Source organism: Pyrus communis, chromosome 7 (assembly GCF_041283825.1).
Source record: "Pyrus communis isolate YQ-2024b chromosome 7, ASM4128382v1, whole genome shotgun sequence".
Classification (NCBI taxonomy): Eukaryota; Viridiplantae; Streptophyta; class Magnoliopsida; order Rosales; family Rosaceae; genus Pyrus; species Pyrus communis.
Window position 1 is genome coordinate 21,761,561 of NC_142571.1, and position 19,633 is coordinate 21,781,193.

General features: G+C 35.3%; 3 protein-coding genes across 5 annotated transcripts; all 3 read right to left on the reverse strand.

The window, feature by feature from the left end:
• Positions 1–2,297: 2,297 nt before the first annotated feature.
• On the reverse strand, positions 2,298–4,098 carry LOC137734378 (putative calcium-binding protein At1g02270). Of its 2 annotated transcripts, none has more exons than XM_088696537.1 (6): positions 3,946–4,098; positions 3,587–3,695; positions 3,345–3,470; positions 2,985–3,089; positions 2,802–2,909; positions 2,298–2,673 (listed from the first exon to the last, which is right to left on the reverse strand). In XM_088696537.1, exons 1-6 carry the CDS (start codon positions 3,963–3,965, stop codon positions 2,446–2,448), a joined length of 696 nt encoding a protein of 231 aa, XP_088552663.1. In that variant the 5' UTR covers positions 3,966–4,098; the 3' UTR covers positions 2,298–2,445. The 2 variants fall into 2 exon arrangements, with proteins under 2 accessions (XP_088552663.1, XP_088552662.1); XM_088696536.1 differs by having other exon boundaries at positions 2,985–3,095.
• On the reverse strand, positions 4,097–5,375 carry LOC137733437 (uncharacterized). The gene is made up of 3 exons (XM_088697419.1): positions 5,097–5,375; positions 4,826–4,996; positions 4,097–4,736 (listed from the first exon to the last, which is right to left on the reverse strand). The coding sequence occupies exons 1-3, from the start codon at positions 5,373–5,375 to the stop codon at positions 4,665–4,667; spliced, it is 522 nt and encodes a 173-aa protein (XP_088553545.1). The 3' UTR covers positions 4,097–4,664.
• Positions 5,376–10,440: 5,065 nt separating this feature from the next.
• LOC137733434 (putative calcium-binding protein At1g02270) lies at positions 10,441–14,244 on the reverse strand. 2 transcript variants are annotated; one of them, XM_088696535.1, is made up of 11 exons: positions 13,912–14,244; positions 13,589–13,783; positions 13,269–13,373; positions 13,013–13,118; positions 12,276–12,496; positions 12,089–12,165; positions 11,732–11,840; positions 11,490–11,615; positions 11,130–11,240; positions 10,947–11,054; positions 10,441–10,813 (listed from the first exon to the last, which is right to left on the reverse strand). In XM_088696535.1, the coding sequence occupies exons 1-11, from the start codon at positions 13,912–13,914 to the stop codon at positions 10,784–10,786; spliced, it is 1,191 nt and encodes a 396-aa protein (XP_088552661.1). In that variant the 5' UTR covers positions 13,915–14,244; the 3' UTR covers positions 10,441–10,783. The 2 variants fall into 2 exon arrangements, with proteins under 2 accessions (XP_088552661.1, XP_068328684.2); XM_068472583.2 differs by having other exon boundaries at positions 10,441–10,818.
• Between the last annotated feature and the right edge of the window lie 5,389 nt (positions 14,245–19,633).

The following is a 19,633-nucleotide window of genomic DNA, read 5'->3' on the forward strand; positions in this document are numbered from 1 at the left end:
AGAAGATATTTTGATGATTTTAATTTTTTAAACTACTAAATAAACTTACTATAACATATAATAGTCATAGTGTATATGCATATATTGTATATTAAATATGTATTATAGTAGTTATTATTCTATATAAATTAAAAAAAAAAGTTTTAATTAATTATTTATTTATATTTTAGAGTATACTATAGGCATAGAGTGAGATTTAAAAAATTAAAAAATACATTAAAAATAAAAATATGAAGTAATTTAAAAGTACTAAACACATTAAAAAATTATAATAATTAATTTACAATGCGGTATGCATATACTAATGTAGTATTATGTTTTTTTTTTTTTTTTGGATCAAATTATGTTTTTTATTATTATTTATGGATTTAAAATATATTTCCTTTAACGGGTAGCGAGTTGGGTCATATTACTTGATAATATTAACGGATCGATATCAGGTCGGATCATATTACCCGTTTACCCTAACGGGTGTTACACGACACGATCTTTTAAGATATTGAGTATGTAAAAAAAAAACGACATGATAATGAAAAATACAACACAAATGTTAGGCCCATGCAAAATACGTAACAGAATATCACATGTTATTATACTATTAAAGAAATACTTAAAATGAATTTTATCTAATCTAAAGACATAAAATGAATCACTCCTTAATGAAAATAATCACGAGGGACGAGGCTGCCCTTCGATGTGATTGTGTGGGTCCACCGTTTCCTCTCATCACTTGTCCCTTGTAATAAAGGTTTCCTTGTTGATCAAGTACTTGTTTGAACTTGGAGCAAATGTTTCCACTTCTTGGGTAGAGATTCTGATTACTTTAGTTTCGTCTTGATCAAGTACTTGTTCGAGCAATGTTCCATCAAGTGGCAGAACAAATCTATAAAAGCATAGACCTTGTAGCTATGGGGCTGTAGCTCATGATTACTTTGTGACTTTATCTCTCATTTCCAATGCTACAACTTACAACTAGGTAAATATTGATTGGTAAATCACATGATCAAAATTTTATTCAATAGAATCTCTAAATGAGCAGACCATTTTTAACGTATAGATTTTTCAAATTTATTAAAATAATATATAAGTTGTTTTGAGCTTAACATATAAGATTTGGATAAGCCCACCAAATGATGAGAAAATCAAGACATAGGGTCTTAAGTACTGGTTCGGTACTGAGTTGATTTTATAAAAAATGGGTATAAAAAAAGTTGAACTAAAAAATGTGTTTGGTAAACACTTAAAAACAACTTATTTTCATAGTTTTGGGTGAAAAATAAAGTTGAAAAAGTGAAGCAACAAAAATAAGTTTATTCTCACAGCACAGCAGAAGAAGTTTTTTTTTTTTCCAAATTTTTTCCAAAGCACAACAATATCAAACCAGCCCTAAAGCCAGCTTAAAAAATTCAGATGATAGAGTACAACCACGAGAATGAAAGACGACTGCCTTCAACAATCGCTCCTAGACGTATCTACCGACAAGAAGAGAGGAGCGCATAACTTAAAGCACATTCTGACTTCTCAAGCTAGTTGGCAAACTTGACAATTTTCTAGCACAAAGCTTTAGGAAAGGTATGTCCAAACATCAACTTTGAACCATGCTCTGGCCACCGATGGGAAAAGAAATATATAAAGAGACATACATGTTGTCAGACTTAACGCTCAGATAAAGTGATTTTCAATCACTCTTGAACGAGCGTTGTGCTCAACACACATCGATCTAGGAAATCATGCAAATAGCTTTGTGTATGAGCAATGCATAAAGCTATACATTGGTACGAGCGTATGAGCTATTATGAGGGCTTTGTCTATAGTATCGCATGGCAGCTAAGATTTGCTATGTCTTGCTTGTCAATTCAGTACCTAGATTTCATGAGAAATTTATTTCTGCAAACCCGTTTTGACTTTTTGCACCCCATTAATTTTGGTCCTTGATTCTCGTCTGGTTTGTTCACAAAAAATAAAAGGACGAGATACAAACGGATGTGCAGAAAACATCCCAAATTACTAATTTAGCATGTGTAGTAAAAAGAATTCCACATTACAGCTGCTGGAGACCCACACACATGATCCTCCCCCCTCCTTCCCCAAAAGATAAAAAAATAATTTGGTCAAGGCTAGTGAGAAACAGTTAAAAGAAGAAAGTTTTAACGAAAAGTTCATATTGTTCACTTTAACAATTATACTAAAAAGTCAATCCTAGTACTATTCATTTTACCCTTTATTTTATCTTTATCATTAAAACTCAAAATTTTCAAACTTTTTTCATTAGTTTCCCTTTAAAAGAATGAAGAATATCAACCAGAAAAAACTCTCCAACCCTATATTGCTGTTTTCTTTCTTTTTCTCAAGCACTAGTACCACAGAAGGGACCTTTCCTCTGTTGGCAATACACATTTCCTACAGATTCTGCATATCCTTTCCACATGCGTTGTTAAGTGAGGTTTATGACTTACAACACCACATCCTTTCTGGTGAAAGTACAACCGAGAGTGGAGAGTGCTCAGAGAGAGTATAATCTTCGGGCCATATTCCCTTCTCCGCCTCACGGGGGTATAGAACTGCATTCTTCACGTTGAATCCGAGGGCGTCCTGCGTGCCTCGTTTGGACTCCTCTCTACTACCGTAGAGACTTTCTTTATCCTGTGATGCTGTCGAACTCCAAATTCTATTCTGCAATGCCAAGGGTTTTAGATTCGCGATTTTAATCTTGTAGGTACTTTGGAAGGACTATTACATGACGCCAATGCTAATGTAATTTCAAAAGGAAAATAAAATAAATTATTATGGATGTAATGTACCTTAAATTCTTCGTAATCAAGAACACCTTTTGCATCCGTATCTGCCTGGATCCAGAGATCCCTTGTCTCCTGGAAACCTAGTCCCGTAGGATGACCAATTAAATTAACCTGCAAAATACCTATATGAGCAAGTCTGATCTTTCCATTTGAACTTTATACAGCTTAATAGCTAATAGAACCAACCTGTTGTAGTGCTTCACAGAAAGCTGAGGACGTAATAAAATCACCATGACTACCACCCTTCAGAAAGGCAAATGCATCATTTTCAGCCATCGAAGCTTTTTGAAGCTGGCGCTGAAAACCCAAAAGGAAAAAGGAAGTTACTAGGATTGCATGTAGAAACTGTCTAGAGCTTGCATGCCCTATAATATAAAGGATCGAAGCATCTTTTCAAAAGTTTTGAACAAAGCTTTCTGTGCACAATAAATCTGATGAACTATGATTCTTGCCCTCTGTGGCAAGGAATTAGATAGTACGTAGAGAAAATGTGAACGGATGAGTATTAATGACAATAATATAGAATATGGAAACTCAATTGCTTACCCGTAATATTCCAAAAACAGCTTCGCACCAACTAGTCTTTAGTGGTTTTCGTGACTTATTGGGATTACAAAGCCAAATGAAGTCAACACCGCAGATGTTTCCCCTATGATTGCGGTGGCTAACCCACTGTCGGATATAAAATACAAATATTCCGTTAAAACAGATGATGAGCATTGTCTAGATGGGCCCTGTGGCAGCCAGTAAACCACCGATTTCTGATATTAAATCAAGAAAACACCAACCTTGTGAGCATCCGCATCGGTATATTGATGAGCAGTGTCATATGTTGATTCAAAACCCTGTGATCTAAGGAATTTGTACACATGGCGTCGTTTACTTCCATTCCAGTCACTGCATCGAGAATAACCAAAAAAATACAAATATAAGAACTACCATCCTACACAAAAAAGAATACAACCAGAGAAAGCCTATATTTTATTAAATTTCCATTGTTTGTGAAGGAGGCCTTCAAAAGGATTTACCAGTTAGGATAGCTAGCACCTTCAAAAGGATGTATATTTTAAAGATTTTATTCAGAGTATTATAAATGAGATTCTTTGACAAGGAACATTAACTAAGAAAGACGAGGCAGGAGACTCACCCACAGAGTACGATGGGCATCGTACTCTAAGTATCCTTGTGGCAGCCTAATTGCAGCCGTGTATCCTTTTGGATATCTTTTCTCCTTAGTTGGGTGTAACATAGACAACATGTAACAATTGACATTGCATATATAGAAAGAGAAAAGAATATGCAAAAGACCATTCAAAGTCAAGAGGTTCTGATAAACAATACAAAAGGATAATTACAAAAAGGTTCAAGACCTTAAACTACAACCATATGTTTTGATAATCATTCCAAATATAACAAAAATACATCTCAAGTAACACTAATATGCAAACTGATAGATACTACAGCAGCCACGCGGCAACAGCTGCAGGACAAACAAAAGCATTGCCAATAAGGCTAGCATTATGGCTTGGTCGAAACATTATTCCATGGGGGACTTGATTAACGACTTCAGGGAGATATTTCAGGGAACTTGAAAGGCCTCTTTACTAGTCTCCTTTAGCTAATGCATAAAGGCATTTTACACATCCATGGCACTACTTCGGTGTTCATACCACTCCTGTAGCTTGTAATCATTCAAAATAAGTTTATGTTACTTCTTCATAGGACTAATAACCATAGTTAACTATAACCTTATTCAAGAACTTCGTGGGAAAAAAGTCATTAGCTTCAGATTCAGGATTGAAACTCACTGCATGCAATATAGTTATTGTCATGCAAAACATCTCCCACTGTTGTTTTCATTGACGGCTACAGTGTGTAGTCCTCTAGTTGAGGTGGATAAAAGAAAATTTCCAGATCTTCTTCTGGTGGAGGACATACCTAGATTAAGAATCATGAACAAGGAGCTAAGTTAGAATATATCCATAAGAAGTTCATATAACAAAATGTTTAAAGAGGCTCATTATCACCTCTGAAATCCTTTTATTCGTGGCTTGATTTTCAGAATTAGAAACGGTGTTCCTAAATTGTTCATCGTCATCACTGGTAGAAACATTATTTTTGGACATAACATATGTTGGTGACTCTTGTGCGACATGTAACCGGAGTGAATCCATGTCTTTTTGTGACTGAGCACATAACTGGATTAAAAATCACAAACAAGCAGGTTAAATTTTGATAACACTTTTGTGTTAATAAAGTTCATATTAGAAATATTCAAATAAGCATTTTTATTCTCACCTCCTGACACATATCATGTGGAGTTTCATTTTCGAAATCAGATACGGTGAAACTATGAGGTTCACCTTCATCACAGGTTGAAATATCATTCTTATTGGTATAAGAACAATTATTATCTCCAAATGGTGATTGTATTACATTACAATCATCATTAGTGTCATTGGCTTGCAGAACATCTTCCAGCTCTATGTGTCCTGATGATAGGAGTGTAGAGGAACCGTTATCCTGTGACTGAAGAGAATCAAAGAGTGATGCATTAAGTTTTGATAAATTTCTCATGATCCATGAGATAAATGTTAAAAGGCAAGATGATTCTCATTCTCACCACTGGGCGTGCCAAATTTGTAAATACGAAAAATTCCTGAAACAAGAAACAAGAATACGTGTACAAAATATATTTGTAGTATTAATGAATTTTGAGTTACAATCTCTTTGTAATTTGATCCTCTGATTCTATCTTCGTTGGGTGTAGGTTTGTGGATGAGCTGTTGATCCAAAGGGCCGTCGGGGCTTGATTTAGGGATGAACAGTTGATGAATGGATCTTCAAGGGGCGTTGGGCTTGATCTTGAAGAATGGGTGTATGGGTTTGTTGAGGTTGTTGATCCAAAGGGCCGTTAGGGCTTGATCTTAGGATAAACGGATGATGAATGATGAACACTTTCTTCAAGGGGCCGTCGGGGCTTGATCTTGAGTTGGTGGAAGTTCTTCAAGTGACGAAGAACAAAGAGTGCTTTTTTGATCCTTCGGGATTTTCTTGAGAGCTTTAGAGTTTCAAGGTTTCAAGGTTTTGGTGTGTATGTAAAATTCCTCCCCTTTCCTCTTGATGGAGAAGGCTATTTATAGGCTAAGAGAGTGAATCACCACCATCCATTGTTGATGAAGTGAGTGGAGTTGGTAAGTGAAGTAAATGTGTAATGTAGGTGAAGTAAGTGGAAGTTGTAGGTGAAATGAGTGTGTGATGTAGCTGAAATAAGTGTGTGAGGTTGGTGAAGTAAATGGAAGTTGTAGATGAAATGAGTGTGTGATGTAGGTGAAATAAGTGTGTGAGGTTGGTGAAGTAAGTGGAAGTTGTAGGTGAAATGAGTGAAGGTTGTAATTTTAATACATTAGTCAACATTTAGTTCACTGAAATTTCAATGTCTACAGGTATGTCCAAACATCAACTTTGAACCATGCTCTGGCCACAGATGGAAAAATAAATATATAAAGAGACATACATGTTGTCAGGCTTAACCCTCAAATAAAGTGATTTTCAATTACTCTTGAACAAGCGTTGTGCTCAACACACACCTGGAAATCATGCAAATAGCTTTGTGTATGAGCAATGCATAAGGCTACACATTGGTACGAGCGTATGAGCTATTATAAGGGCTTTGTCTATAGTATCTCATGGCAGCTAAGATTTGCTATGTCTTGCTTGTCAATTCAGTACCTAGATTTCATGAGAAATTTATTTCTGCAAACACGTTTTGACTTTTTGCACGCCCATTAATTTTGGTCCTTGATTCTCGTCTGGTTTCTTCACAAAAAACAAAAGGACGAGATACAAACGGATGTGCAGAAAGCATCCCAAATTACTAATTTAGCATGTGTAGTAAAAAGAATTCCACATTACAGCTGCTGGAGACCCACATAGACCTAGCATTCGTGTCGTGTTTCTCGTGTTCGTGTCGTTTTCGTGTCATACCCGATAGCTTAACGGGTCGTGTCGTGTAATACCCGTTAAAGTAAACGGGTAATATGACCCGACCCGAAATCAACCCGTTAATATTTTCAGGTAATATGACCCGACCCATTACCCGTTAAGAAAATTATATTTTAAATCAATAAAAATGAAAATGAAAAACATAATTTGACCTAAAAAAATGTAAAACATAATACTAAATCAGTATATGCATACTAAATTTCGGAGTTGACCCCTTAATGAAAGTTGTAAAGCTTTTTATTACGAGTGATTACATTTTTCACACTTCTACAATAATTATTATTAATTTTATTAATTTTTCACTAAAATAAATAACATTGTTCATGAGATTTGGAGGGTTTCAAAAATCTAAACGACCATGTAACCTTGCCAATGGAACTCAAAGCTTACATGTTATTCCTTTTACAAAATCCTCAATTTTCATAGATCATCATGACATAAGATTTTGTGGTATATATCCATTTCTGTAAATATTTTAAATTGACGATCAAATTAGTTCATTGTATTCATATAGGATCAAGGAGTGTAGCTGTAAAAAAATCATCAAAATCAGAGTTAAAATAACCGTTAAATCGTGATTTTTCGTTTATAACCGTCGAAACATTTTCTCTCGTTACTTGATCTTTGAATGTTTGTTTTTTGCAATTTCTGGCGTATGCGATCTCGAAGCATATATAAACACGTTTGATGGTTGGATCATTGAAATTAGTTTCATATGATGCGTATCCCATCAAAACGATACATTAACTAACACTTAGAGTTTATTTTATTTTCATTAAGTATAACATAAGATTTTGTGGTATCCACTAATGTAAATATTTTAAATTGAAGATCGAATTCATTCATTGTATTCATATAGGGTCAAGGAGTGTAGTTATAAAAAAATCATCAAAATCGGAGTTAAAATAACCGTTAAATCGTGATTTTTCATTTATAACCGTCGAAAAGTTTTGTCTCATTACTTGATCTCTGAATGTTTGTTTTTTGCAATTTTTGGCGTATGCTATCTCGAAGCATATATAAATAAGTTTGACGGTTGGATCGTTGAAATTAGTTTTGTAGGATGCGTATCCCATCAAAACGATAAATTCACTAACATTTAAGAGTTTATTTATACTTTCATCAAGTATAACATAAGATTTTGTGGTATCCACTAGTGTAAATATTTCAAATTGAAGATCGAATTCATTCATTGTATTCATATAGGGTCAAGAAGTGTAGCTGTAAAAAATCATCAAAATCGAAGTTAAAATAACCGTTAAATCGTGATTTTTCGTTTATAACCGTTGAAAAGTTTTGTCTCTTTACTTGATCTCTGAATGTTTGTTTTTTGCAATTTTTGGCGTATGCAATCTCGAAGCATATATAAACAAGTTTGACGGTTGGATCGTTGAAATTAGTTTCGTAGGATGCGTATCCCATCAAAACAATAGATTCACTAACACTTGAGTTTATTTATACTTTCATCAAGCATAACATAAGATTTTGTGGTATCCACTAGTGTAAATATTTTAAATTGAAGATCGAATTCATTCATTGTATTCATATAGGGTCAAGGAGTGTAGCTATAAAAAATCATCAAAATCGGAGTTAAAATAACCGTTAAATCGTGATTTTTCATTTATAACCGTCGAAAAGTTTTGTCTCATTACTTGATCTCTGAATGTTTGTTTTTTTCAATTTTTGGTGTATGCGATCTTGAAGCATATATAAATAAGTTTGACGGTTGGATCGTTGACATTAGTTTCGTAGGAAGCGTATCCCATCAAAACGATAGATTCACTAACACTTGAGAGTTTATTTATATTTTCATCAAGTATAACATAAGATTTTGTGGTATCCACTAGTGTAAATATTTTAAATTGAAGATCGAATTCATTCATTGTATTCATATAGGGTCAAGGAGTGTAGCTGTAAAAAATCATCAAAATTAGAGTTAAAATAACCGTTAAATCATGATTTTTCGTTTATAACCGTTGAAAAGTTTTGTCTCGTTACTTGATCTCTAAATGTTTGTTTTTTTCAATTTTTGGCGTATGCGGTCTCGAAGTATATATAAACAAGTTTGACGGTTAGATCGTTGAAATTAGTTTCGTAGGATGCGTATCCCATCAAAACGATAGATTCACTAACACTTAAGAGTTTATTTATACTTTCATTAAGTATAACATAAGATTTTGTGGTGTCCACTAGTATAAATATTTTAAATTGAAGATCGAATTCATTCATTGTATTCATACAGGGTCAAGGAGTGTAGCTGTAAAAAATCATCAAAATCGGAGTTAAAATAACCGTTAAATCGTGATTTTTCGTTTATAACCGTCAAAATTTTTTGTCTTGTTACTTGATATCTGAATGTTTGTTTTTTGCAATTTTTGGTGTATGCGATATCGAAGCATATATAAACAAGTTTGACGGTTGGATCGTTGAAATTAGTTTTGTAAGATGCGTATCCCATCAAAATGATAAATTCACTAACACTTGTGAGTTTATTTATACTTTTATCAAGTATAACATAAGATTTTGTGGTATCCACCAATGTAAATATTTTAAATTGAGGATCGAATTCATTCATTATATTCATATAGGGTCAAAGAGTATAGCTGTAAAAAATCATCAAAATCAGAGTTAAAACAATTGTTAAATCGTGATTTTTCGTTTATAACCGTTGAAAAGTTTTGTCTCGTTTCTTGATCTATGAATATTTTTTTTTTGCAAATTTTGGCGTATGCGATCTCGAAGCATATATAAACAAGTTTGATGGTTGGATCATTGAAATTTGTTTCATAGGATGCGTATCCCATCAAAACGATACATTAACTAACACTTAGAGTTTCTTTGGGTTAAATATTAGGCGGGAAATGGATGGATATAGGCTGCAAAATTTCCCAAACATTATGCGGGAAATGGATGAAACTCTTGAAATATTAGGCGGGAAATTAATTATTATAATTTTTTTATGTGTTTGGTATTTTTATATTACTTGATATTTTTTATTTTTAATGTGTTTTATGATTTTTAATCTCAATCTTTGCCTATAATATACTATAAAAATAAATAAGTAAATAAAACTTAAAATTTAAAATTTATATAGAATAATAATTAATAAACAATATATACATATTCATTATATCTATTGCATTTTATAGTAAATTTTTTTTAGTAGTTTAAAAAATTAAAATCATCAAAATAGCATTTTTCTTATCGTGTCGAAACAGATTACCCGCGTGTCACTCTCGTGTAAACCTGTTAAGGACCCGTTATTAACGGGTTATTATCGTGTGACCCGATAATGACCCGATTAGTTATCGTGTTGACCCGAAACCCGTTATTTTCGTGTCGTTTACGTGTCGTGTTAACGGGTCGTGTAAGAAATTGCCAGGTCTAGACCCACACACATGATCCTCCTCCCTCCTTCCCCAAAAGATAAAGATTAATTTGGTCAAGGCTAGTGAGAAACAGTTAAAAGGAAGTCTTAACGAAAATTTCATGGTACTATTCACTTTAACGAAAAACCATATTTTTATATTAAAAAATCAATCCTGGTACTATTCACTTTACCCTTTATTTTATCTTTATCATTAAAACTCAAAGTTTTAAAGTCATTTTCATTAGTTTCCTTTAAAAGAATGAAGAATTTCAACCAGAAAAAACTCTCCAACCTTATATTGCTCTTTTCTTTCTTTTTCTCAAACACTCCTACCACAGAAGGGACCTTTCCTCTGTTGGCTATACACATTTCCTACAGATTCTGCATATCCTTTCCGCGTGCGTTGTTAAGTGAGGTTTATGACTTGCAACACGACATCCTTTCTGGTGAAAGTACAACCGAGAGTGGAGCATGATCAGAGAGAGTATAATCTTCGGGCCATATTCCCTTCTCCGCCTCATGGGGGTATAGAACTGCATTCTTCACGTTGAATCCAAGGGCGTCCTGCGTGCCTCGTTTTGACTCCTCTCTACTACCGTTGAGACTTTCTTTATCCTCTGACGCTGTCGAACTCCAAATTCTATTCTGCAATGCCAAGGGTTTTAGACTCGGGATTTTAATCTTGTAGGTACTTTGGAAGGACTATTACATGACGGCAATGCTAATGTAATTTCAAAAGGAAAATAAACGAAATTATTATGGATGTAATGTACCTTAAATTCTTCATAATCAAGAACACCATTTGCATCGGCATCTGCCTGGATCCAGAGATCCCTTGTCTCCTGGAAACCTAGTCCCGTAGGATGACCAATTAAATTAACCTGCAAAATACCTATATGAGCAAGTCTGATCTTTCCATTTGAACTTTATACAGCTTAATAGCTAATAGAACCAACCTGTTGTAGTGCTTCACAGAAGGCTGAGGACGTAATAAAATCACCATGACCATCACCCTTCAGAAAGGCAAATGCATCATTTTCAGCCATCGAAGCTTTTTGAAGCTGGCGCTGAAAACCCAAAAGGAAAAAGGAAGTTACTAGGATTGCATGTAGAAACTGTCTAGAGCTTGCATGCCCTATAATATAAAGGATCGAAGCATCTTTTCAAAAGTTTTGAACAAAGCTTTCTGTGCACAATAAATCTGATGAACTACGATTCTTGCCCTCTCTGACAAGGAATTAGATAGTACGTAGAGAAAATGTGAACGGATGAGTATTAATGACAGTAATATAGAATATGGAAACTCAATTGCTTACCCGTAATATTCCAAAAACAGCTTCGCACCAACTAGTCTTTAGTGGTTTTCGTGACTTATTGGGATTACGAAGCCAAATGAAGTCAACACCGCAGATGTTTCCCCTATGATTGCGGTGGCTAACCCACTGTCGGATATAAAATACAAATATTCCGTTAAAACAGATGATGAGCATTGTCTAGATGGGCCCTGTGGCAGCCAGTAAATCGCCGATTTCTGAATTTAAATCCAGAAAACACCAACCTTGTGAGCATCCGCATCGGTATATTGATGAGCAGTGTCATATGTTGATTCAAAACCCTGTGATCTAAGGAATTTGTACACATGGCCTTGTTTACTTCCATTCCAGTCACTGCATCGAGAATAACCAAAAAAATACAAATATAAGAACTACCATCCTACACAAAAGAATACAACCAGAGAAAGCCTATAATTTATTAAATTTCCATTGTTTGTGAAGGAGGCCTTCAAAAGGATTTACCAGTTAGGATAGCTAGCACCTTCAAAAGGATGTATATTTTAAAGATTTTCTTCAGAGTATTAGAAATGAGATACTTTGACATGGAACATTAACTAAGAAAGACAAGGCAGGAGACTCACCCACAGAGTACGATAGGCATCGGGTTTAGCTTCTTTTCATTCTGATATGACTCCACAAATTGCAAAATTTTGTAAACCTATTAAAAATTTTCAAGAAACGGGTTAGAGTGATTGCTAGTGCAGCTTGTTAAACTAAGTTGACAATTATATGCCATAAGTTGATAACTTGTTTGGAAACTTTGAATACCTGATGCAATCGTACTATAGAGAGACTGGAATCATGAGGAAACAACAAATGAGTATTCACAATTAGCATTTCTTGTTGAACGTTTCCTCTCTGGTTTTGTGAAAACGGGGCAGCTAACTGAACATGTAATAGCTGAGCAACACGGTCTCCAAAATCATTAAAATGCAACTCTCGGTAGTTTCGCACACTAAAGCAGTCCCTCCTCACAGCAGTCAGCAAACCTGTAGAGAGAAAATACAATAAGTCAAGCCATAGAGCATGGAATAGACTTAAAAAGCTCATCTTAATCATGACAACACTCTCAAAACAAGAAATGAGTTGATATCAAACTTGAGGAACATTCTAAGACACAACTCCTTTGGAAATGCTAGCTGATATATGAAGAACCAGTGGAAGAACTCTCCAATAACTTAGACTGCTAAATTGTACTGGGAAAAGATAACAAAGAAAGGCCAATTCAACCGCAAAGTGTTGTGACAAAGCACTCCAATGCAGGAAACATGAACCAATGTGTGCAGAATAATGTACATTTTTTGTCAGAACTTTCAAGTTGTTCAGCATCTGACCTATATTGCAGTTGCGAACTTGGAATTAACATATGAATGTGAGTTAAAAAAAACCGCGCATTTTACCCATGGAGCAATGCAATAATGAGATTTAACTAAACTCGAATGATGCCAGATAAGTCTAATGTATTAAAATCAACATTAAGGAATAGATTCAAGATAGCAACATACCATCTCCCCGGTTGTTGGTTCGGGCGAGCTTAAAGGTAGTATAGCCTGCATCACCAAGCCAGTCCAGGTACATATTCACAAATTCTTCATTTCCAACCCAGAACTCCTAATATTGCAAAAAATGGGTTTGTGTCAGCACATATAGTTGGAAAGGGCTATGACCCTTAAAACCTCATACAAGTGCACTTTGTTCTCATATGCAACAAGGGGTATTTCGTTTGAGGTCCAAAAAAGCAAAAGGGTAATCAAATATCACCTGCAGACAAATAATGGCAGATGATTTACAGAGCAACCAATCCAAAATCCTCTGGTTCCTGGCCACCCAAAACGCCCTGTAGTCGCTCTCTCTAAGGCTTTGATTCTGTTTCACACACACCACAAAGAAACTGAGAAAACAAACTCAGATAAACTAAGTCCGTTTGATTACCACTTCGTTTTGAGGGTACAAACGGCTCTAAAAACGAAATAGTTATCGAACAGAGTGACTCTAAAAACGAAATAGTTATCAAACAGAGTGACTTCAAAAACGAAATAATTATCAAATGACAGACAAACGCAAATGGGATAGAATAGGACCTGTTGATCGAGTCTTTTGTAGATTGGAGCCAAAATATTGAAAGTCGTGCACGAGACTAAGCAAGGCTCTGCCAAAGTCTCTGGCTTTGGCTCTGCTATCGACGGCAACGAAATGCAGCTGCCGCTGTAGCTCCTTGAAAGGCTCTCACTTTCTCTGCGATTAATGTTTGCCACATTAGAACCCGCACCTAAACCCTGCAACGTCTCAAAATTTTCAGTATCCATTATCCAATAAACGATTTGCTGAGTACCCATTTTCTCAGAAACCAAATCCACGGAAGAAAAACAGAAGGAATCTAGAGAGGGAAAGAGAAGAGAGATACCATGTTAAAAATCCTTGCCACTGTAACTGTTTCTGGTACAAAAGTTGCTAAATTTGGAGTGGTTCTGATTAGCAAGATGAAACGAGTGATGGGTTTGCTTCCAATTTTGCAATAACTTTCAAGTTATTAAAAGTAGTGGAGATTGAAGAGCAATGTAGTTGGATTTTTTGATGAACTGTGCTACTTATAGCAAAATGTGGGGGTGAAAAATAAAGGTTGGAACTTCAATTTTGTCGTCCGCGTTGGAAGATAGAAGTGAAAGGAATTGGATGCTTGTGTGGTGGGGGCCACACCGAAGGTTCTGCTTCTATCTTAACTAAGAATATTGAGGCTTTCCAGCTAGACTTCGTGCTGGAATTGCAATCTTATAATTATGAATGCCTTCCTCAATCTTGTCACTTTAAACAATCAAATCTACCATTTGCCAATTGCAATTTGCAAGTGTCCTACTCCTACTCCAACTAGCATAAAGTGGCACAGATTGTCAGAATTTTAGAAGCAACTGTGACCGTGAAAACCAAATTCGATAGCAATTTGACTTAGAAAATGATTTTTGCACATTCATGTTCTTTTTTATGTACAAATAATTGTATTTTTCTGTTAGATATTTTAAGGGGTGTGCGGAAATTAATTTTTTTTAGTTTATATCATCTTGTAATGATTTGAGTATTAGAGTTAATCGTCTCAGTGCAATTTGACTTCAACCCCCTATACATTATATGTTTCACTTGCATCACCAACTAAAATTAGCATCCCAATTTTGTGGCTTGAAACCTAGCACTGCAACCACCACTGAGTAGTCCAATAGTTGGTAACGAATTCCAGGCCTGTATTTCATACGGTATGTCTTGAGTTCGATTCCTATCGCTGGTGAATCGCACGATGGTGATCAAGAGGAGGTTGAAATGCCCCTGTGAGTCTTTTCGAATCCTGAAACAGTAAACTGCCGTTACGAAGCTACCATGTATCCTTTTGGTAAAAAAAAAAAACAAAAAAAAGCCCCAGCACTGCTCTTTGACACACCAGCGAATTCACGTTAGGCCCTAATTTATCCACGTTACGTCCTGTGTATCAATATGGCTCACCCTGTCAAATGTTTTTTTATGCTCACTTTAAACATGATTGTCATGAAAGCAAGACATTAATACCTTAAAAACAAAAATAAGGAGTCAAGTGCTATATCTTACCTTTAAAATAAAATTTCCTAAATCTGCTATTAACCGCACAATTTAATTTCAACTTTCTTTCAACCTTGATGAGTAAGAATTTATTAAATAAAACCAAAATAGTACTATGTCACATGAAATGAACCCAAACATGGGGCCGAAAGGAAAAAGAGAAATAATGATTTGTCACAAAAATCTTGTACCGAAAGCCGAAGCATGTGTACGTACTGGACGGATCAGGATCCCCTCGTGAGCTAAGCGCGAGGATTCTCTTGAACAAGTTCATTAGACCGTTAAAATTTTATCCGACGATTATAAATAAGAGATCATTTTAAAATTATAATAATTATAACCGTTGAATAAAATTTCAACGGTTCAATTCAATATACTTGCTTAGAGAATCTTTACCCTTAGCTCAGGGAGAATCCTTATCTGTACTGATCACTACTAGTTGCACCTTAAACATGACTCATGGGTCTACACGCGCAAGAACATGACAAGATACGGTGTCGGTGACGTCCGTCCATTTGTCGGTCCATCATTGAACCCTTTTATTTTTATTTTTCTTTTATTTTTCATTTTTCTTGGGAGGGGACGTTTTATATTTTAGGGTTTTGTTAAACCACTTGGATTATTATGCTTTATACGCTCCCTAACCCTAAGCCAGGTGTGCCAAAGTGCATTACATTACAAAAAATATTATTTTGAAATATAGGGTCAAAACTGATAAATAGTGGTATGTTTGATTATTTCTGTATTTACAATAATGTTATTGTAAACTAATTTATCCACAAGATTACAGTATTATATGGAACAATTTCGTGAGAAAATAGTATTGCGAAAACAATATAATAAAGCTGCGATGGATGTGGGAAAGGTAACAGTTCGTCAATTACCAAAAAAATACTTAAACTGCTTAGGTCGTGACTCTCATTTAGACAGAAAATAGATAATTTTTATTTTATATTTTATATTTTCGAAAAATTGTAAGTGACTTTTTGAATACTTAGATGAACACTCATTATATGCTTATTCTCTATGTTTTATATGTTTAATACTTTATATCTATATATCACTCTATTTTACAATTTATGAATTCCATACAATTATGTATTTGTTAAAATTTAAGTAGACATTTATTTATGTTATATAATAAATTTAACTGAAACTAAAAAAAATCACCTAAATCCTTCTAGACGTCTAGGCACTAGACCTCTGTCAAGCTCCCAACTAACTGGTTTTTAAAGTTTAAGCAACCTTGCTTACTACTTCTCTAGAGGAACTTCAATACTTTTGTAGGCCGATATTTTGGCTTTAAAACAATAATTTCAAATTTCAATGGGCGGTTCGAGTAAATCGATATTTTCAACTATAAAGTCAGGTTCAATTCTTCAAGACAACGTCTATATATCACTTTCATCATATTTACAGTAAGTAAATATGATTGCACACTGCACACGGACTTGCTACTTTATGATATAGTTATGATCATACTTCTTTTTTTTTTTTTATAAGAGTTATGATCAAACTTTTATGTAGTTTACTAATTTTCCTAATAATGTCATTCATTGGTTAAAGCTTATCATCAATAAGTTAAAAATCCATCGAAGATCTTTCTTTAAACTTTATTTGTACTCACAAATATCAATTTCATGTGAAAATTCCACCAAGTAAATTATTTTAAAAAATGAAGGGAGATGGGGTAAGGAGAAGATTTTTTCTGTGTCTTTTGTAGAAATGAGGTGGTCTGGTATTCTGATCTTAGAATTTTTCGCATTAGAGATGCTCTAAGAGCACCTCCACCCCAAAAAATAAAGGTTGGGGCCTGCGGGTAGGCGCACTCAGCCATTCGACAAGAAATAAGGGCTAGGGCCCCCGGGTAGGCACACTTAGCCATTTTGAAGCGACGTGGCTCTTCTTGAGTCGTTGGATTTCCAACAGCTATATTTCTAGGACATTGGATTTCCAATGGTAAAAAAAATTGAAATCCAACCTGTGACATCCCACATCGCTTAGGGGAGTGGATCATGTAAGCCTTATATGTATATTCCCATCTCTATCTAGCATGAGGCCTTTTGGGAGCTCATTGGCTTCGAGTTCCATCGGAACTACGAAATTAAGGGAGTAGCACGCGAGAGCATTCCAGGATGGGTGACCCACTAGGAAGTTCTCGTGTGAGTTCCTAGAAACAAAACCGTGAGGGCGTGGTCGAGGCCCAAAGTGGACAATATCGTGCTACTGTGGATTCGAGCCCGGGATGTGGTGGGGGCTTGGGCCGAGATGTGACAATTTGGTATCAGAGCTAATCCCTGGTCGGAAATGTGCCGACGAGGACGTCGGGCCCCTAAGGGGGGTGGATTGTGACATCCTACATCGCCCAAGGTAGTGGATCATGTAAGCCTTATATGTATATTCCCATCTCTACCTAGCACGAGGCCTTTTGGGAGCTCACAGGCTTCGAGTTCCATCAGAACTCTGAAGTTAAGCAAGTTCGCGCGAGAGCAATCCCAGGATGGGTGACCCACTGGGAAGTTCTCGTGTGAGTTCCTAAAAACAAAACCGTGAGGGTGTGGTAGGGGCCCAAAGCGGACAATATAGTGCTACGATGAAGTCGAGCCCAGGATGTGGTGGGGGCCCAGGCCGGGATGTGACACAACCCCAACGTCTAGATGATGTGTAAACTTTTGGATTGTTGGATTTTCCGATCAATGGTCCAAATTTTTTGGCCTAAAAAAATCTGAAAATTTTCAATTGTTACTATTGGCATACATGTCACAATCTAGGCTGTTGGATTACAATTTTTTTGTAATCCAACTGTCCATACTAATTAAATTATTAAAAATATATATTAAAAAAAATTTACACTTGTTTCCTATAAATACCTAAACATTCTATTCATCCTTACACCATATTTCAATATTTTCAAATACTTTCAACTAATCTTTCTCTCAAAGTTTTCATATGCTTTTGTTTGCAAAAAAAAATGACTAATGATGCAAGTTTGAATTGGTCGATCATTGAATATGTTATGTTGTGTGAATGTTGAGTTTGAGCTACACATGACCCGATTATGCGGCATGAGCAGAAGTTGCGAGCACTTTGGAAGATTGTTCGTACCTTGTTTTCTGAGAAGTTTGGCGCTAGAAAAACAAATCAAGCTCTTCAAAGTTGGTGGAAAATACTCAACCAATCGTTCACTAGTTGAAGAAACACCCTTGCTAAAGCTAGTTATAATCTTCAAAGTGGCAAAAATTCAACGGATTAGTTGACAATGTTTTATTTATTTATTTGTATTACACCCAAATTGACATTAATTAGTTTGAATACAACTTATTTTCTCCCATTTTTATAGGCACTTCAAGCACAAGCTTGGTACAATATGGCCAACAAGAACTAGGGATGTCAATTCTAACAGTTAAACCCGATAACGGGGGGATACGGGGAAGGTTCGAGTATATTTTGGATATGGAGAAAAACCGTGAATATTATTTGGTTATGGTTTTGGATGGTTATAGAGGTACCAATCCATATCAGTACCCGAATTCAACCCGAATAATATATAATATAGTAGTATACTATTGTATATATGTGCATGTGTGCGTGTTCATTATTCATTGAACCTGTTACCTTGAGAATACAAAAGTTGTATTGTGTGAGTTGATTTTGTAGAAAAGTTCAAAAGTTTTGAATTAAAATCAATGAGAATTCAATGGTGCTTTTGAGAGAAATCAAAGATCAACCAACATCATCAATATTTTAAATTCAATCTTTTAATTTTATACTCCACAAGATCCATTCATTGAATCATTTTCTATATCAAATGTTTAATATCTACTAAATTATAATGCGTCAATTAAACGAATATATTTTTTGTATTGACGAAGATGGATATAACTGTTAACCTATGGGGATCCGGGGTATGGTTATGGATAACCATCGATGGTTAATTTGTGATTATGGATGTGGTTAATTTTCATGATTATGGGGATGGATATATCATTTTCGTTTCCCAAACCGAACCATTGCCATCCCTAGCAAGAACAAATCATTCAACCACTAAGAATGTAGGAATGTTGTCAAAGATTATCTCAAATACAAAAGTATGTCAATCGGTCCAAAAGTTGTTATGAATGACACCCCTCCACACTTTACACTAGGAGAAGACTCGCCTATTCAGGAAGGTGACACATTTGAAGTGTAGGAATCGACTAGTGAAGAAGTGTCGGAACCGACCCGTCATTCGCTTAGGCCTCAAGGTAAGAAGGCTGCAAGGAAAAAAGGGAGATTGTGATTATACAAAATATATGGAAGAACTTAAGCTCAGCAAGGTGAAGTGAATTTGGCATGGTATGTGGCCATAATTGAGGCAAAAGCTGTTGCTACTGAGAGACAAAAGAGCTACTTGGGCAAGAAAGAGAGATGCTTAGAGAAGAAAGGAGGGGAGAAAGATCGTGAAATTATGAACAAACCTATAGAACAAATATCTTCAAATTCTAAATATTTTTGGAGATTGGAAAAAACAGACGTAATGCGGATGAGGTGTGCAAGAGAAGAGG

Bases quoted from the DNA above. Each gene is read 5' to 3' on its own strand.
- LOC137734378 (XM_088696536.1), bottom strand. From the start codon at position 3,965: ATGCCCATCGTACTCTGTGG. The intron at 3,471-3,586 runs GTTGGTGTTTTC...TATATCCGACAG, and splicing joins CCGATGCGGATGCTCACAAG to TGGGTTAGCCACCGCAATCA. The intron at 3,096-3,344 runs GTAAGCAATTGA...TTGGGTTTTCAG, and splicing joins CTGTTTTTGGAATATTACGG to CGCCAGCTTCAAAAAGCTTC.
- LOC137733437 (XM_088697419.1), bottom strand. From the start codon at position 5,375: ATGAGAAATTTATCAAAACTTAATGCATCACTCTTTGATTCTCTTCAG. The intron at 4,997-5,096 runs GTGAGAATAAAA...TTTTTAATCCAG, and splicing joins CACATGATATGTGTCAGGAG to TTATGTGCTCAGTCACAAAA. The intron at 4,737-4,825 runs GTGATAATGAGC...TTCTTAATCTAG, and splicing joins CGAATAAAAGGATTTCAGAG to GTATGTCCTCCACCAGAAGA.
- LOC137733434 (XM_068472583.2), bottom strand. The intron at 13,374-13,588 runs GTCCTATTCTAT...TGTGTGAAACAG, and splicing joins ACAAAAGACTCGATCAACAG to AATCAAAGCCTTAGAGAGAG. The intron at 11,616-11,731 runs GTTGGTGTTTTC...TATATCCGACAG, and splicing joins CCGATGCGGATGCTCACAAG to TGGGTTAGCCACCGCAATCA.